The sequence below is a fragment of the Schistocerca serialis genome, chromosome 3, assembly GCF_023864345.2.
Source record: "Schistocerca serialis cubense isolate TAMUIC-IGC-003099 chromosome 3, iqSchSeri2.2, whole genome shotgun sequence".
NCBI classification, from domain to species: domain Eukaryota; kingdom Metazoa; phylum Arthropoda; class Insecta; order Orthoptera; family Acrididae; genus Schistocerca; species Schistocerca serialis.
This window is the reverse complement of record NC_064640.1, coordinates 436,830,854-436,849,211: the sequence shown is the minus strand read 5'-3', so window position 1 is coordinate 436,849,211 and position 18,358 is coordinate 436,830,854. Positions and strand designations below refer to the sequence as shown.

General features: G+C 39.6%; 1 protein-coding gene across 1 annotated transcript in view; it reads right to left on the bottom strand.

Moving 5' to 3' along the window:
* Positions 1-9,051: 9,051 nt before the first annotated feature.
* LOC126470324 (hydroxysteroid dehydrogenase-like protein 1) overlaps positions 9,052-18,358 on the bottom strand; it is a 126,465-nt gene continuing 117,158 nt past the window's right edge. Inside the window, exon 6 of the mRNA XM_050098106.1 lies at positions 9,052-11,687. Within this exon, the coding sequence (XP_049954063.1) occupies positions 11,598-11,687 (90 nt within the window). The 3' untranslated portion in view covers positions 9,052-11,597. The remainder of the gene's footprint in view (positions 11,688-18,358) is intronic.

Genomic DNA, 18,358 nt, shown 5'->3' with positions numbered 1-18,358 from the left:
CTGTTTTATCAATGTGAATGTCATTTTCAGCCTGTCTCTGAACATCTTTTGTTTCTGCCTTCCCTACCTTAAAAAAAAACCGCTGGTCTGTCACTTATAACTACTGGTACTTTACCAATTGTGACAGTGCCCCCCCCCCCCCCCCCCTTTAAGTTATTTGCTATTAACCCAGAGAGTTTTCCCTTCCCTTTCCTGTTGAGGTGAAGGCCATGCCTAATAAAGTCCCATCTGCTGATAGAGTTAACAGGAACCACACCGATATGAGACTCCATACCTGATCCACGCAGCTCTTCCAACTCTAAATTAACTCTCCTAACAGAAGAGTTTAAATGAGGGTGGTCATGGCACCTCAGAACAGACACAAGCCCAACACCAATATGTCTCATTGCTGAAGCTATCTTTACCAGGTCATGATCAACTGAATAATTAGAGTTCCTATCTATGCTGTTGCCCACCCCACCCACTACTACCATCGTGTCTTCCTTAGTGAAGTCTTTGCAAAGTGAACCTATATCCTGTATCACCTAACCCAGACTTGCACTATGTTTAAAAAAGCTTGTGACCTGGTAACCTGACCTTAGTTCATCCTGCAACAAGTTGGCCAACACCTCTACCATTTGAACTACCTAACAACAAAACTTTCTTCTTCACAACTTTTTTCTGACTTCTTACTTTTCAAACTTTTTTTGGGAGGTTGTTGTGTCCTGTGTAACTCCTACATCTAATTGTGGCTCATCAGTCTGCAAGCTATTGAAGGGCTGTGATTATGTTGGTGTGCAAAAGACTCTCATAGCATTTACCAGCGATGGCATAGGTAACACGACCCACAGAACTCACCTCCTTGAAAAAAATACTGCCCTGTGATAAATGATGTTCTCAACCCGCACCAGAGTCACCTTTGAAAAATAAAGTAGCACCGGCTCATGTGCATGTGGAATTACAATTGCCAATATTCTGCAATTCTGCATATTGACATTTTCTACATGATGGAAATGGACTTTGTCTGTCCAGAGAATGTTCCATGGTCATTCATTATCCACTTTCATGCAAGCAAGAAATTCCAGAGCAAACATTTGTCCTGCTGGTGGGTCAGCAGGAAGCAAATTCTGAACATGGGTGACTTTGTATGGATAGCAAAGCAGGATGTTTCATAGGATTTTATGCTCTATCTTCACAGGCATGTCCAATGTTACGGCCATTCCCCATGTATTGCATGTTTGCACATCTCCACTTAACCCCTCCTGCGATGCTGTGGCCACCACCTTTGACAGATGTTGAATCAACTGCTTTCCTTCCTCTGACACACTGCACTTCAAAAGAACCTGTCTTTTTGAATTTCATAATCATTTCCTCCAGACCCTTAGCAGACATCGGAGCAATACCTTTTCATGCCCTTGATCATGTGGAACTTCTGCAGGACTACTGGTGCACTGGCAGCCTTCTTGTAAAAGAGCTTTACCAGTGGTGTGTGATACTTCATGGAGTCAGTAATGCTGGGCATCTTAGATGCAAACTGAAGAACAGCCATGTGTTGCATCCAAATTTGATGTCATTCTGAGCAGTGGTTCTCTATCTAGAGCATTTTGAAACAGGAACTTTTAATTATGGACTCCCTGTATGTTAAGTGTTACCTTTAGGAACAGAGCATTATCACACCTAAATATGCCGACAAGGAACAAACAAATATAACTCATATTTTAAAAATTCAATGAGAGGATCTTAGGTGCTAGTCATTCACTGAATGTGACATCAATACCTGTTAAATAAGTGTCACATTTTTTTCTAACCATGAATAAACAAAATATTGATTCTCTAGGAAAACTGTGATTTGTGTTGGAGTTCTTCACAAGTATTTGACTACAGTCACAGAAAATGCGTAGTGCATAAAGTATGAACACATTTCATTATGTTGTCTACCTGATTGTACTGAGAGTTATCATGGGATAAAATCAACAGATTTAAAATGCTGTTTTCATGTTTCATGGCAATGTAATTTGGCATGGAACAGTGGGCACTCATCAGCTGATGCTGTTCTGAAGCCACAATACTATCTAAAAACAAATGTCACAACAAGTGAGGACAGTTAAGTGTTTAATTTACTGTTAAAATCATATTAGGAATAAAAAACTAGCCGTGTATTAGAAGAGAATGAGGAGAGAAATGGACAATGTCTTGTGAAACCAAACTAACATTTTAGAAACGTGATTTAGAAGCTTAAATGAAGTCCTAAACCATGATGATCACATGGAGATTCCACTCCAGCTCTTCCCCAAAACAAAACTACTGTCTCAACAGGGTACCACTTAGTGTAAAACATACTGTATCATCAGTTTTACTCTTAGCAGAGTGGTGTGTCATCCTCTGTTCATTATCTGTAACCTTCCTACAATAGGTCTACATTTCATCTACATGTATACTATGCAAATCACACTTAAGTGCCTGGCAGAGCCATACGGTACCCTTTTGTGGTGTCGATAGGTCACACCGACCACGTAAAGCATGATCTTTGAACTCTAACTGCTCTGACGAGCCGCCATGTTAATGTTCCAGTCAGCCTTTGTATCTCATACAGTGTACATGTGTATCTTTCTTTGTGCTGAAATATATGTATGTATAGATGTATAGTCATTTCTGGGAACAGTTTGTTGTGTATACAGTTATCTGTATTCCCATTTCCCACATTGGTGATCTACGTCTACCGTGACTTACACGCCGGCCATGTGGAATCAAGAGGTTTTACGTTTGACGCCATGGCTGCCTCACCAAACGTTTTATACAAGGATTTGGAGGCTCAGCTACTACTACCACCAGGCCACTCCAATCCCCTGCCAACAGTTGTTTTGCCGCTAACGGACAATGATTCGTGATCTTCAACGAAGTTAACCTCAAACTTTGCAGCCCTACAATGATCGAGTGTTATGCCGTTACCTCAAACAATTGACACTGATTTCGTGTCGCCGGACTGTGCACACCAACATGTGAAATTGACGACTTCTAGAATCGTGTAACGGCAATCGCTCATGTAGTGTTCAAAGGGACCCAAATTTGCAGATGTGCTTTGATCCTATACATGCCCCAACGTTGGTTACAGTAGTGCCGTGTGCAATGCCACTGTTCGTGCAAAATGCACACGTGGTCAACTGCTATCAAGCTACGACAGTTTTGCATTCCTCACACTTTAATAATGGACATTTTTATACATCAAGTTCGCCAGGCTCAACCACCAGATCTGTTGCCCAGTTTCTCGACCACATGGGTTCGAGCACACATGACGGCGTTTCACCATCCAGGAACGTTGTACCACGACAATGTGACCGCCAGCAAGTTTCACCAGTGATTTATGGTCCTACCACATGGGGTGCGTTTCCAATGTGCACAGAAAACTCTCACTGTTGCCACACCAAGTGCCAAACCATAACCCCCTACCCTCCTCCCCCCCCCGCCCCTCCCCTCACTCACAGGGGGTCACTATTCCGACCATACACCCGCTCATTCCTTCCGCAGTACCGTTTGCACCGGCCGTGCCGGCCTTCTGTGTCATTTCCGAGGTGAACAATTTACGTATTGCGCCTTTAACCTCTGGTCCAGTTTATGGGCCTACCTCAAGCACTGCTCATCCGTTCGTTCCTTTGGTACCGACTGTGCCTGCCGCATCGTGCCTCCATGACTCATCAGGGACATTGCAACCGGCTGTTATTCGGGATGTGTTTGCTAGTAATACACCCACGCAAGTAGTGGCAGGTTACAGGACAGACTATCCTACCACGGGACAGCAGGCATTCCAAGATACGCCGAAGCCACCCTGGCCCCCCCCCTGCCACACGCCTGCTATGTGCATGCCATGTGTTTCAAACAGTGCTTCAAATGACAGTCACACGCGCAACGCAAACACACCCACCACACAGGCAGCCGCCCCACATGTTGATAAACAATCCCCCTCTCTTGCGTGCCAACCATGTGATTCGGCAGCTATCGTCATTCCCCGTGCGACACCAACGCCTCTCTTGCCTAGCGGGTTACTCAAGGCAAAGCCAACAACAGACAGTTGCTGTGCGCCCCAATCCACTCCGCACGCAGCCAACCTCTCCAAACAAGCGCACGCCGCACTCACGTAATAGGCATGTGACTTTCATGCTGCCTTTCCCACTTGCGCTAACGGCTACACCTCATCACACCCCACTCATTCCTAAACTTCACATCAGGATGTTACTCAGCCTCATGTGCAGTTCTCAGTCTCTTCCGTCACTGACGGAATGACACACAAGATAATTACCACTGCCAGCCCTCCTATTAGGCACAAGGTTAGACGCCTCAACCCCATTAAGTTGCTCGCAGTCCAGCAGCAAATTAACGAACTTCTGGAGGCAGGCATTCTACAGCCATCGGACAGCAATTGGTCTTCACCGATTCACCTCATCACCAAACATGACAGTTCTTTTTGAATGTTTAGTAATTACAGATGCTTAAATGCTCATACCATCATGGACAATTACCCAGTGCCAAACATAAACAATTTCACCCATGTGTTATCGGGTGCCACAATCTTCAGTGTGATTGACTGTAAACATGCCTATCACCAGATTCCTGTAGCGCCGGAAGACATTCCAAAGACTGCTATCATCACGCCGCCCGGTTTGTTCCAATACAACTTCATGCCATTCGGCTTAAAGAATGCGGCACAAACATGGCAATGTTTCATTGACTCAAACTTATGACAGTTCGAGTTCTGCTTTGCATACCTGGATGATATCCTCATTTTCAGCAAGTCGACTGAGGACCATGAAGATAATTTATCCCAGGTCCTCCAGACCTTGAACTCCAAACGGTTTCGAGGTCAACAAAGATAAATTCCAATTGCGCCAGTTTTCTGTGACATTTTTGGGTTACACCATCTCCATAGACGGAATACAACCTCCAAAATCCTGTGTGCAGGCTATCACGTCTTTGCCACACCCGGCTATGTACGAAGAACTCTGACGTTTCCTGGGTACTATAAATTACTACTGCCAACATCTACCTTCTGCCGCTGCCGTGCAGGCCCCGCTGATCGACTCTCTGTCTGGCAAATAGACTTCGGGCCTTAAGCCAGTCTGTTGGACTGAACCTATGCTAGAGGCCTTCAGGGCTCTAAAGACAGTGTCAGCTCATGCCACTGTACTCGCCCACCCCGATCCGTCTACCGAGTTGTTTATCACTACGAATGCCAGCGACATCATGTCAGGCCAGTATTATAGCAATGCAAATGCGACACGGTTTCACCCCTTCATTTCTTCTCTAAAAAACTGTCTACAGCACAGAAGAAATATTCCGCTTTTGATAGAGAACTTCTGGCAGTCTATGAAGCCATCAAACACGATCGCCCTGACATTGAGGGCCATTCCTTCTTCATCCTTACTGACCACAAACCACTGGCGGACGCCTTCTGTAATCCGCCCGAGGACCCACCCCCTCAGCGTTTCCGCCACTTCAACCTGGTCTCTCAATTTATTACAGACATATGCTACATCAAAGGCATGGAAACATCCCCGCTGATTTCTTTTGAGGATCAATATTGTCTCACACATCGAAGATTTATCTGACCTCAGCACTCTCCAGGCCTCTGACGAGGAATCTCAAGCTCTCCTCACAGATCCTCAGACATTGCTTGTGTTTACCAAACCCAAGTTCCCCAGCGTTTCGGACGAAGTGTGGTGTGACTCTTCTACCGGCACTCTGCGGCCATTGCTCCCTCCCACATTGTGCCGACAAGCCGTCGACGCTTTGCATAACCTTGCCCACCCTGGTGTCCACGCTACCACATGCCTCATCACTGAGCATTTTGTTTGGAAAAATGTTAAGCAAGACTGTCAAACGTGGGCACACAGCTGCATTTCCTTCCAATGCAACAAAATCAGATGCCACACCTCTCCTCCCTTTGGAAGTGTGACATTCCGCAATGACATTTTCGTCATGTACATATCGACCTTATCGGCCCTCTGCCACCATCAGAGGGCTACAGATATATCCTCTCCACAATCGATCACATGTCTTGTTGGCTGGAAGCTGTTCCTTTACCCAACATCACAGCAGAAACCATAGCCAAGGGATTCGTCTCATCATGGATCACTAGATTTGGTTGCCTGTCCAACATCACCACCAACCAAGGTCGACAGTTAGAGTCTGCACTTTTCGCAATTCTATGTAACCTTTGCGGTATCAAAAAAATTCGTACAACAGCCTACCACCTGCAAAGCATTGGTCTAGTGGAACAATGGCACCACACCCATAAAACAGCTCTCAGGTGCCATGACTGCCTTTGGTCTGAGGTACTTCCTTGAGTGTTACTCGGTCTCCATTTGACCTTTACACCTGACTTACAGGGAACCATCTCTGAATTCGTTTTCGGTGAGAACTCAGTTCTACCTGTGGAACTTATCCTGCCTCAGGCACCTGAGGATTTCCTCACCTTCCCAGACATTATTAGTAGGATGCGCATCCACTTTAGACACACACGGCTACACCTGCCAGTCGATCATTCCCTGCTGGACACTTACGTGCCAACCGCACTCAACAAATGCTCCCATGTTATGCTCAGGGATGTTTCTGTTAGACAACACCTGCAACCCCGATACCTTGGCCCCTTTGAAGTACTCTGGAGGGGCGAGACGTCGTTCGACATTATGGTTAAAGATCGCCGGCAGACCGTTTGGCTACACAGGCTTAAGCCTGCTTTCGTGGACTCCGACGCCCCTCTGCCATGCCAGTCAGACCATCTGGACAAATTTTTATTGCCAAGCCTGATAATCAGTTATCTCATCCCATGATCTGATGATTCATCATTGCAGTTCACAGGTTTCCCAAGCATGTCGTCATCAACCACATGCACAGGTTTTGATGACATTTCATCTACTGGAGAGACTTGTTCCCTGACTTTCAACTTGTGCTGCAATGTACCACCTAACCACGTCAATGACATGTCAATTGTTGCTTTCGATGACCGTGTGCTTATGCTCCTTACAGACACTGCAGACTCTACACTCAATGAGGAAGTAGATTTCAAGGCAGTGCATATCCTGTCCCTCCCCTGAGAGTGTGATCCATCAAGAGTTCGTGCATTCATCTCCTCGGACGGCTCGATCTCCATAGGAGGAGGCACGCTTGCACACCGCACCCCTCCCCACACCTGTACTCCCGGGCCGGCTGGCGCATCATCAGCCCCCACTGTCTGTCTGATATGATGTGGACCTGCAGCCCATCACCGCGCCTTCGTACGCCGCCCTGACTGAGAATGAGCTTCCAGTCGTCCGCTTGCCGCCTCGCACTACTCACTCCAAAGGTGACACGATCTCTCCCCAGGCCTCATGGGCCATACTACAGGGGAGTGGGGGGTGGGGGGGGGGGGCTGTGCTGTGTGGTATCGACCACGTAAAGCAAGATGTTTGAACTCTAACTGCTCTGACGAGCCACCATGTTAATGTTCCAATCAGCCTATGCACCTTGTACAGTGTATACGTGTCTCTTTCTTTTTGCTGAAATATTTGTATGTACAGACATTTCTGGGAACAGTTTGTGGTGTATACAGTTATCTGTATTCCCGTTTCCCATACTTTCTTTACATCAGATATATTAATTTACTACTTTAGCATTTTAATCCCTTTTGCTGTACATTATTTACACATTGTTCCACTCCTGTACCATGCTGTGCCATGACAGTTTGAGCCAGTAAGCAAATTAATCTTTCCAAGCCTATAATACTTCCATTTTAAAGATATCTTCTGTTCTTCACTTTTATCAATGGCTATTAAAACATCATTGTTCAGCATTAATCTTTTTTTCATCCCTATTTGTCAAATCTTGATTCTTACTTCTGTGCCTTGATTTTTGTAACCATCTTCTGCATAATAGTTTCCGTACCATAAATGCATAGTCATTTATTATTAGTTGTTCAAAAAACAAAAAGCTGCTGATTTTGGTCACTTTGCAATATTTTTGTTACATCGAATTTACTTCATGTTTTCCATACTTCTAGTTTTTTCATATGAAATGAAATCCATATTAATGTAATGTATCAATGACTTGGTTTGTTCATATGGGCATCAAATGTAAAACATATTTATTTCAAACACTGATGCAATATAAATCTTGTAAGATAGTATCAGAAAACATGCAAAAATTTTTAAAACACATATTTAAATATAAATGTGATACGTTGTCTAACATTAAGTAAAATTTGATAGTTACACAAGCCTGACAGAAAACAACACTCCACTTAAGTGTGTAAAAAAAATAGCAAAGGTTGCACTTATCCAATACTGCCTCAGAATAACGCACTACTCAGTCCCTCCAAAAACACAGGAAATTGATTTCAAATCATCTTTTTTCTAAATGCCATGATTATTTCACTAAGGAAATATAAAACAATAAAATCAAAATCAGTAACATATTAGGTATGGAATCTATCCACCTTGACATAGTTATATTGTAACAAGTTTTATTAATATGATGGCGTCACCACAATCCACCAAAAAGAAACAAAGTAAACACAATTTTTCTAATACAGTGCAAGATCACAATGTTTATCGCACAGAGTGCCAAGCAATTATTGGAAATTGTAAAGTGATAAGGTCATCAAATGGATGTTCACAATTCTGTCATGTAAGCTGTATGTGGATTCCAGGAATAAAGGAACAGAAAACCGTGTCATAGTTTTTGACAATTTTATTTAAAAATGAAAATATATATTGATATGACAAGAATTAAATCACTGACTGTATTACATATAGTGATACACAAGCAATTAAATAATAATTTTCAATGAAATAACTACATCTTCCACCTTAACTCAAACACTTTTCACACAATATCATCATTCATGAAATGCTTAAGTTTTTACATTTAGCCACCCATTTTTTAAATATAACAACACTGCAAATGAGACCTTCATTAACTTTCTTGCAGTTTCATTCATGTGACATGAAATAATCAACAACACTAAATTTTACAGAATATAAAGCTATCAGTGGGTAACATTCAATCCCACCATTAGTACCCGTATTAAGTGACAATGAACTATCCGTGAAACAGGTGTACACCACTCTCTCCTTGCATCCAGTTTCAAATGACAGCTGTTTTACAACAACAAAGAAACTAATCATTCCAGCTAGGAAAGTTACTTATTCCAACTGCAAAATTCACCACTAACAGAGAGAAGTTTGTTTTTTGTTTTTTATTTTTTTATTTTGTTGTTATGTTTTCTAAAGTAACTGAAAGGAGAGTTATGTTGAAACACAACTGCCTTCATTCATTGTGTTCTATTGTCATCAATCATGTGTTAATCTGAAAAGTAATTGTGATTTGCCCTTCCTGAAACTATGCAATATGATGTAACAATAATTACAAATGCCTTCATGGTTAAACAATGTACAGCAAACTATTTTGTTTGGCACAACATATGGCACTAATAAAATCTATCCTGCAGTTAATTTCATGGCACTTTCATACTAGTGTTTTGTCACAACAACAGTAAAAGTACATTCTTATATTTTTCAGGCATTCGGTTAGAAAATTATGACTTCAATAAGGAAGAAAACAAAACTTGACATCATCTTCAAGAGATATTTGAGCATTAGGAATAACCTAATGGCCACAAATCAATCAAACACAACAGTAATTTCCATCACCAAATTGTCACAGAGAAACGAGAACATGATCTGACAATGCCTCCAAAAAGATTATAATAAGTAAATACTCACTTATTACATCTTAAAAAATGCTGTATAATCACTTCAAACAATTCAACTCACATATTAAGTATGTTTCTTCTAAGTGTTTCTAAGAAATCACATTTGTTCAGCCCAGTACCGACTTTTTTTTATTTTTTATTTATTAATCTGCTAGTTATCAGTTTATGAACTCCATTCGAAAATTATACACCTGAGCATATTTTGCATGCAAACAAAAATTGACAAGCACTGTACAAACTGTGTCATGGGAGTTGAATATCCTGTGAGCCCTTATTAGTGCTATGTGCTTTTTTAACATATGATATAAGTACTACAGAAAATGGACATGTCTGACAAATGTTTTCATGCTACACCTATCAGTACCAATCATCTTATTTGATGGCTTCAGCACAGTGTGTGTGGTGGGGATAGAACTGCTATGTTTGGTCACTCCAATCTGAATCCACATACCTTAAAGAGTTTATCATGGGAATGTTTACACAAGTATTGATCCAAAAACAAGTATACGAAATTAGTATCAGAGGTGTATCAAAATGGTCCATGCAGCCCTGCAGAGTGCTGCCTTATGCGTTCCGACTGTCCTTAAAATTGATAGCCTGCATTTTCAGCACAATTTGTAAACTGACACACATTAAATCACAGAAGTTGGCATTACAGTGTGATATAGAAAGCTTTTAAAAATATCTCACTGGAATTACCTATTCATTATCTACATTTTCTCAGGTTACTAGACATGTCAGTAGTTAAGTTATTGTTCCTGATCACCTTGCTATTTGTTTTTGTACAGTTAAGACATGAAGTGTAAATGCACCACTAGCCTATACAACATAATAAACAGTTTGACTGAGTGCTTACTCTGGCAGGCAATCCTCGTCAGGAAACAGCCACCAGGTGGTGAGAGCATCACACTCTTACTTGTGGCATCAAACACAAGATGGCACTCCGTTCAGCGAAATTTGTGGCAACCTTGCCCAACCGCACACAGTCCCAAGTTGCTTTCAACTGGCTGGCATCTGTACAATACAGCTGCTTCTGAGATACATGCTACTGCGGAACCGAGTCCTTACCCCAAGTGCCTGTGAGTACAACTAGTCAACAGCCCATGTGACAGCATTTATCAGCCACCCCAGACACATTGAAATAAGAACTATTAGCAACAATAACCATTTCAATAACACAGAATTTGTCATGAAAAGCTTCTAGGGAATCTTTATCAGAAGTGGTGCTTGCTACTGAGAACATAACTATAAATTTCTCTTAACAGCATAAGTGAATATTTGAAAATTTGAGCACAAAACCCAAATCAGATTTTGTTTTTAACTTCATATGACAAGTTCATCCATAGCAGTGATTTTGAGAAAATAATCCAAAATAGATTAAGAAAGGTAGAGGTAAATGTTGGAGAACTTGAAAGTTCATTTCCATCTCAATGAAACTGATCACCAGTAATGCATACCAGAAGTAAAACCATGCATCGCTCAGCAAATGTACTGCTATTTTGTCTACACCAGTTTACAGTTTTACTTAGACACTTATGGCCCAAAACACGCATTCTTATATCTGCTGTTACTGATTACAGATACAAAGAAACCATTAGTACGGCTTACAACTATTAAATAAAGCTTTATAGACTTCAATGTTTATGGCACACTTACATGGCATGGTAACTAGAGATTTACAACTACTGAAATGTTCTTCCTGCTCTTTCATTGTGAAGCTCACCAACTCACATGAATCTGAACTAAAAATTAACTATCATATTATTACAAAAAGGGCTCATACTTAAATATTAATTTAATGCAGTTGTGTATACTTAGGAAGGCAATTATGCTCCACATAATAATCACACTGACATCATCATCATCATCATCATCATCACATAACATGAGACTTAGAGAGATGTTTCAGTCCTCTGACAGAGAGAAATTTATAGAGCCAAGGTGGCGTGCTGGATACGATTGATGCCTGCAAAATAAATGTTAAAAACCTATAAGTAAAACATCTTAGATATATACAGTTTATTTTCACAATTCTCCAAAATTACAACTTGTTAAAAAAAATAAAACCCAGTGAGATATCAGGTGTCCTAAATAACAAACACCAAAGCAGGGGAATGTTAGGTGCAATTGTGTGCGATGTATGAATGGTGAACAAATCAGACTGAAATTCATATTTTGTTAAAGCTGTTTTTCCCACAAAGATTGCAAACTAGTCATGGCAAGCTGTGTTTATTCTTACTGTAATACAAAGGGATCAGGACATTAAATTTTTAATAAAGAATCACCAATATAATTTATCACCTACCTACCTACCTACCTACCTACCTACCTCCCTCCCTCCCTCCCTCCCCCTCCCCCCCCCCTCTCTCTCTCTCTCTCTCTCTCTCACACACACACACACACACACACACACACACACACACACACACACACACACACGCATTTCCAACCATGAACTGAGACCATACATTGGATACTACAGTACTGAAACAGATCAATTGTTGGATACTTGAAGAATTTTTTGCTGTGTGCACCGTATGTTTTGAAGTTCAGTTGTTGGAATATACATTAGGTAACATTCTCACACAAAGAAATAAACATCTACACTTATACACTCATAATGATCAGCTTATATTCTTGAGAGTTTATAAAGGAACAAATTGTTTTTGATGAACTGCAATTACAAACTGTTTGGGAATATGAATAGACATACAAAAAACATTTTGGCAGTCAATTTAGCTGTGGCTTATACTTGATTTACTTCTGTGATGACTACATCATGTGTAATAAACTGAAAAGCCGCCCAAATTATTACAAAAGACAAATTGACACATAATCTGATGAAACATCTAGCTTGAAAAGTTACATAATTATATGTTACGATCTTTTGATAATTTATACCTATTAGAAAATTTAGAAAATGGATTATACACAATGCATTTTGAATCATGCTGGAGCTATTGTGTTGGGTTATAACTAGGTTTACTATACTTTTTGGGCCCAACCCAGGATATATCACCATATTTTTTTGGTCCAACCCATGTTTGAAATTACTTCAAAGTATTAACAGTTCACTGAAAGATTAAATTTTATTTACTCAGCTGTATTTTTCACTAGACATGACTTTTCAGAAATGATTTGCGTACAATGTGGACTGAACAGTCAGTTTCTAAAATAGGTCTATCTATATCATTCTGCACTTTTCTGAACACATTTTCATGTCCCTTTCTCTTCACACCTCCAAAATTACTGTTAGTGTTATCAGTAGTATAACAAATCAATTTTCCTTCTTCTTTTTTTCATACTGCAAAAGACACCAAGTCAAGATTTGAGCAGTTTCACCTGTTACTCAATTGAAAATTTAAAAATTTAGCTTGAATTCCCTACTCCAGCCAGAAGTATCTCTAAAAAAATCAAAATAAGCTTTACTTCACTTCCTCTTGAGGTTCTGTTGAATCTGAGTTTGTCTGGTAGTGTGTTATGAAAATGTAGCCTCTTTAATAGCACGTTCCAGATCACAATTCCCATTTTTGGCTTTAAATAAATATCCTATGTTTGGTGAAGCTCTAGCAGTAATAGAACTCCTATGTTTAGCTGTTTTCACATGGTCTTTAGTGTCACCCTGTCCTTGACGTTCAACAGAAAATTTTCCAGTACAAAGTGTGCAATAAACTTGTTCCTTGTTATTGTCATTACACAATCTCAAAAATTTGTATTCCTGTTGCAAATTAACAACAAACACACACCATCTTTTGCCCATTGCTAAACAATGAGACACAAAAGAAATGGAGATAAAATGGTCAAAAAAATGCAGACAAGTTACTTTGCATACAAAAACAACATAAACACACTGCCCTAGTTGTGTTGCCAAATGACTAACAATAAGTGAAAAATTGTGGTGGAAATGGTAACTATGCCTCCTCATCAATGCCAGTACTTGCTCCAAGGTCGGCTGAGAGACGCTCGGCTGTAAGAGAATGTTTAAAAACATGATGTCGAACATAAAGGTCTAAAATTAAAAAAATCATTGCCAGTCATAAAATTCTTAAACCAACAACATTTTTGCAACCCTAGACATTACTCCAGACATCACTAAACAACCGGGCCATCCTGGCTAATCCCAAATGTCCTGTAAGGCTAGTTATAACCCAATTATTAAATACGTAAATTGCATCTATCTCAAATCCAAATTTTAAAACACACTTAACGCATATAAAAAGTGACACTAGCATAATTTTTGGATTTTTGTGACACTGAAAACATAAAATCTGGAAAGTGACTTTCAAAGAAAAGCAAATATTAAAGTGTTTCAAAACAACTGGCCAAATCAGAACAGGAAGACTAAATTATATTTCCATAGTTATTGAGCACTATGAAGAACTGGAGATATCATGTGAAAACTACTGATATATTTTCATAATTACCATAAATCTGATCAGTTATTAGTGATCTTTGAAAAGAGATTAAAATGTAATAGTTGTATTGATCTTCGACAAGTGCACCATGGTTAGCACTAAGAACCAGGAAGGATACAAGTTGATGTGATATGCTAGTAGACTGATTAGTTGTTTAAATGCCCCTTTCATTCATCATGCAATTGAACTAGCCACCTCCTCATATGTAAATGGATTGACTACCCTTTCAGTTTCATATTCTTGTTCCATTTCAGTTTGAATGTCAGTGCGTATCCCTAGGTCAGTATTTATGTCATCGTCAGGAAGGAGTTCTGCAGCAAGAATTCTGCAGTACCCCTTCAGCCTTGTGTCAGTGTACCACCATCTTGTGTCAGGGTAGCCAAAACCAATGGGCTTTTGACCTTTTCTGTCAACATTTTATAAGGGGCTCCCCATGTATTGTCTTGTAACTATCACTGTATATAGGTGTCCTATTGCCGTTTTTTTGGTCTTGAGTATAGTAGTCCTACATCGTCCTTTAGTCTCTCTGTACGTTTGCAGTCTAACCAGTCTTTCCCTAGCATTGTTTGCTCGCTGATAATATTTACATGTTTGTCATGTTCTTTTCCTTAGTTCCGAAAGTTCACGAGTCCATTGCATTTTCATGCATGGTTTTGAAGTTTTTTTTATGTGTCGTATTGACCTTAATTGTGTGTTTTGTATTTACTCTCTCAGTTTATGTATATTATAGTCTACACTACCAGTAATGTCTGATAGCAGGTAGTTCGAGATTATCTGTCGCAGACTATCCCAGTCTGCTTTATTCAAGAGAAATCTATTATATGTTGTTGTCTCTTCTACATTACAAGTTTGGATGTTAATCGTGATGACACTGTGATCACTTTGAGTGTAATCTTCATGAACTGTCCAATCTATTGCAAATCTCAGTGTGTTATTGTTTACTACAGATATATCTATATTACTGTGATGTCCAGTATGTGTACAACAATTCGATAGTTGTCCACCCATGTTTAGAATATGCAGGTTGTTTTCATATATTGTATCATTGACTTTCCTACCTCTTTCATTTGTTTCGTTTGAGTGCCATAACACTGATCAAGAGTTTATGTCTGCACAAATGAGTAAGTTTTTGTGTATCGAATATTGTGCCACATTTGCAATCAGTTGCGTATATGGATAAATGTCATCTGAATATTGGGCATACAGTGAGGATATGACCCATTCTGTATACCCCCAAGTGACTAAGTACTTACTACTATATTGGCTTACTTTGGTTACAATGATATTTCTGTTTAGTACAATAAATGCCATCGGAGTGAAGTCTCCAGTCAGGGTGATTGTTCCAGGTGGAAGGTGTATGAGCTACCCAGCCCTGGAGTATGGTTCCTGGAGACATTCAGCACTCACTAACATACTCCTACAGGCATTCAGCTGCATTACTCTCATAGTAAACATCTAGTAAAGATGTAGTCATTGGGCAAGGATTTGTTATGGTCAAAGTAAATTCTACCACGAGCATGAACTAAATCTTTGTAAATTTTCTCTAAGTTTAACTTCCAAAATGATGTATACACACCATTTGTTAGGAACTCTTCTACTGGTTTCACGTCAGTAGGTATATTTTCTGATCACAAAAGTATCCTATCTGTCTGTTCTGTTGTTGTGAAACAGATTTTATCACCCTGTGGATGGGTTAGCCTAACAAGCAGTCACTGTGTTGTCTGTAGGTTCTCTTTGTTCTCCATCCTAGTTAACTGCAGATTTTCCTCTAGTTTGTTGTAATCTATCATGGGGTAAGAAAGGGGCATTTCAACTTGTGTACTTTTACTTACACTTGATTTGGACTGGAATTGATATAACTCAGGTGTAGTTGAAGTCACTGTACATGTAGTTGTATCCTGTACTCTCACCTCCTCCACACTTGTCTGTAAGTAACCTCCTGAATGAAATTTTACTGGCTAAACACTATCCTTGTACCTAGTTGTATCATATTTGTATTTAACTTCTTTTTTAGATGGGTCTGTTACGGATTTATTTTCATTTACAGATGGCTTATGTATTAAGTGATCACTAAAGTTATTGGGTGTGCACTGAAATTGATTAGTCCATTCTGAACTTACAATGTCATCATAATCATGAACATAATTACCCATAAAATTGTTCTTATGACTGCATGTAGCCATGCACTCATAGGCAGATAGTTCCTCTGCTATAGTTTGAACTTTATTTATAATGCTTGACTCTGTCAATGCCTGCATGGTCATATCATCTATATAATCAGTAACTTCAGAAAATTTTGACTTAATTTCGTCTGTTGAAGATGTAAGTGAAGTGGTGTCCACTCTGTGTAATGATTTGTGTTCGTTTTGTTGTTTCCATGCAGTGGCTCTTCACCATGCATGCATCCTTGTAGAGGGTGATTTGTATTTCTTTCTAAATTCTTGAGTTGTACGCTCTTTCAGATTATTATGTATTTTGTCCTACTCATTCTTCAAATAGGTGTTATTGGTGGAGCATCAACATGACAGTGATGTTCATTTTTTTGTTCAATTTTGTGCATGTGCTTACATTTCCAACATCACACACATACATGCATGCATATTTGTGTGTGTGTAATTTCTCTGAACTGGAGTGTGTGAATCATAGTGCTGTTTATCAGAAGGCTGGCAGCTGGGACCCATGCATGTTGCATTCATTGTGCAATGTGCTGTGGTTATGCTTTAAGGTAATTTTTATGTGCAATAATGTCTGCTGACTCGAAAGAAAGTACATTGAAATTTATAGAAGATTACAGACAAAAAGATTGTTTGAATACAAATTTGATATGTGATGTCCTGAGCATTAAGTATTCTATAAAAAGTCTCTGACCACATTACTTTAAATAATAATTCTCAAAGTAAGAAAATGGAAGAGGAAGAAGAAAAAGAAGAAATAGTTTAAAAATTTATGAAAACTGCAGGCAAATATTCATATAATGCAACTTAATACCACAAGAACTGAGGAGCCTGATATCTGAAGAAAAAGTATGGGATATGTGAAGCTCCTATAAACCGCCAGAAACTGAAATTAAGGAGACTGATGACGCGGATAATATAAAACTGGGAAACACTAACTTCATTCTAGTGGATGCTGTGGTCTGTGACATTCTGGAATTTGTTAAGTCCGAGAGTGTTAATCGAAGTATAATCTTTTTTGACTGAAGTTGTGTAACAGCTTTTATAAAATAAAATTCAAATCATGTATTTAAAGTCAATTAAATTTCACACGATGACTGAGAATGTCCTGTAAGTATTTCTCAGTTTCTGGAATAATCACTGACATGATTTGTTTCAAAATGTGAAATAAGCAGCTCAAACTGATATATAAGTTTGGTAAATAAATTGCCAGTAACCAGTTGACAACATATTACTGACAGCCTCTATCACTGCAGTTTCCCAAGCAGAAAATGTAAAGTCTGATTGTGATCTCTTGAAATCAAACAAAACATTGCAGTCACTTCGTATATCTCGTATCTCTATTATTCACATATTTTTCACCCATATTCACCTTAGTGTTTTCTTTTTCTGTCACCTTTCATAACAATAAATGCAGCACAAACTGCCGAGCAAAGGAGGGGATACATAGCAGATTGCTTGAGCAGTGAGGCTGTGTCTGGACACAAGAACACATGTGTACTTGCATTATTTCAACTAATTTTTGTGCATGCAGTTTTCTTCCTGTGCGTCAGCGTCCTCTGCTCCACCAGTAATTCTTGCATCATGAAGACATACCTTTAGGGTCAAGATCTCAACAACAGAGATCTAGATAGAGCCCTTAAAAGTGTCTACTTCAAACCCTCTTAGACCACTCCATAATGTTACGTATTTATGAGGAACCATTAACATGAAACTGTTGCAGTTAAACTTAATGAACAGCACAATGACAGCTACAGATATCAAAAGACTGAAGGAGGGACTGAGAGTGGACTCAGTATGCCTCCAAGAACTTCACATCCATGCTAGACAATTGAAGTGTATTTGCTAGGGTCATCACAGGGTAGCCTAAAGCCTTCACAGTAGTTGTAGTAAGCAATCTGAATTGGACTATCCTGAAGGTTTGCAATCTTTGACCAACACACACAGTCACACTTGAAGTAGCAGGGGGTCATGATATGTTGACACTATTATTGGTGTATGCTCAGTTCTAACATGAAGTATGAAATTATCTAGAGGATATTGGTAGA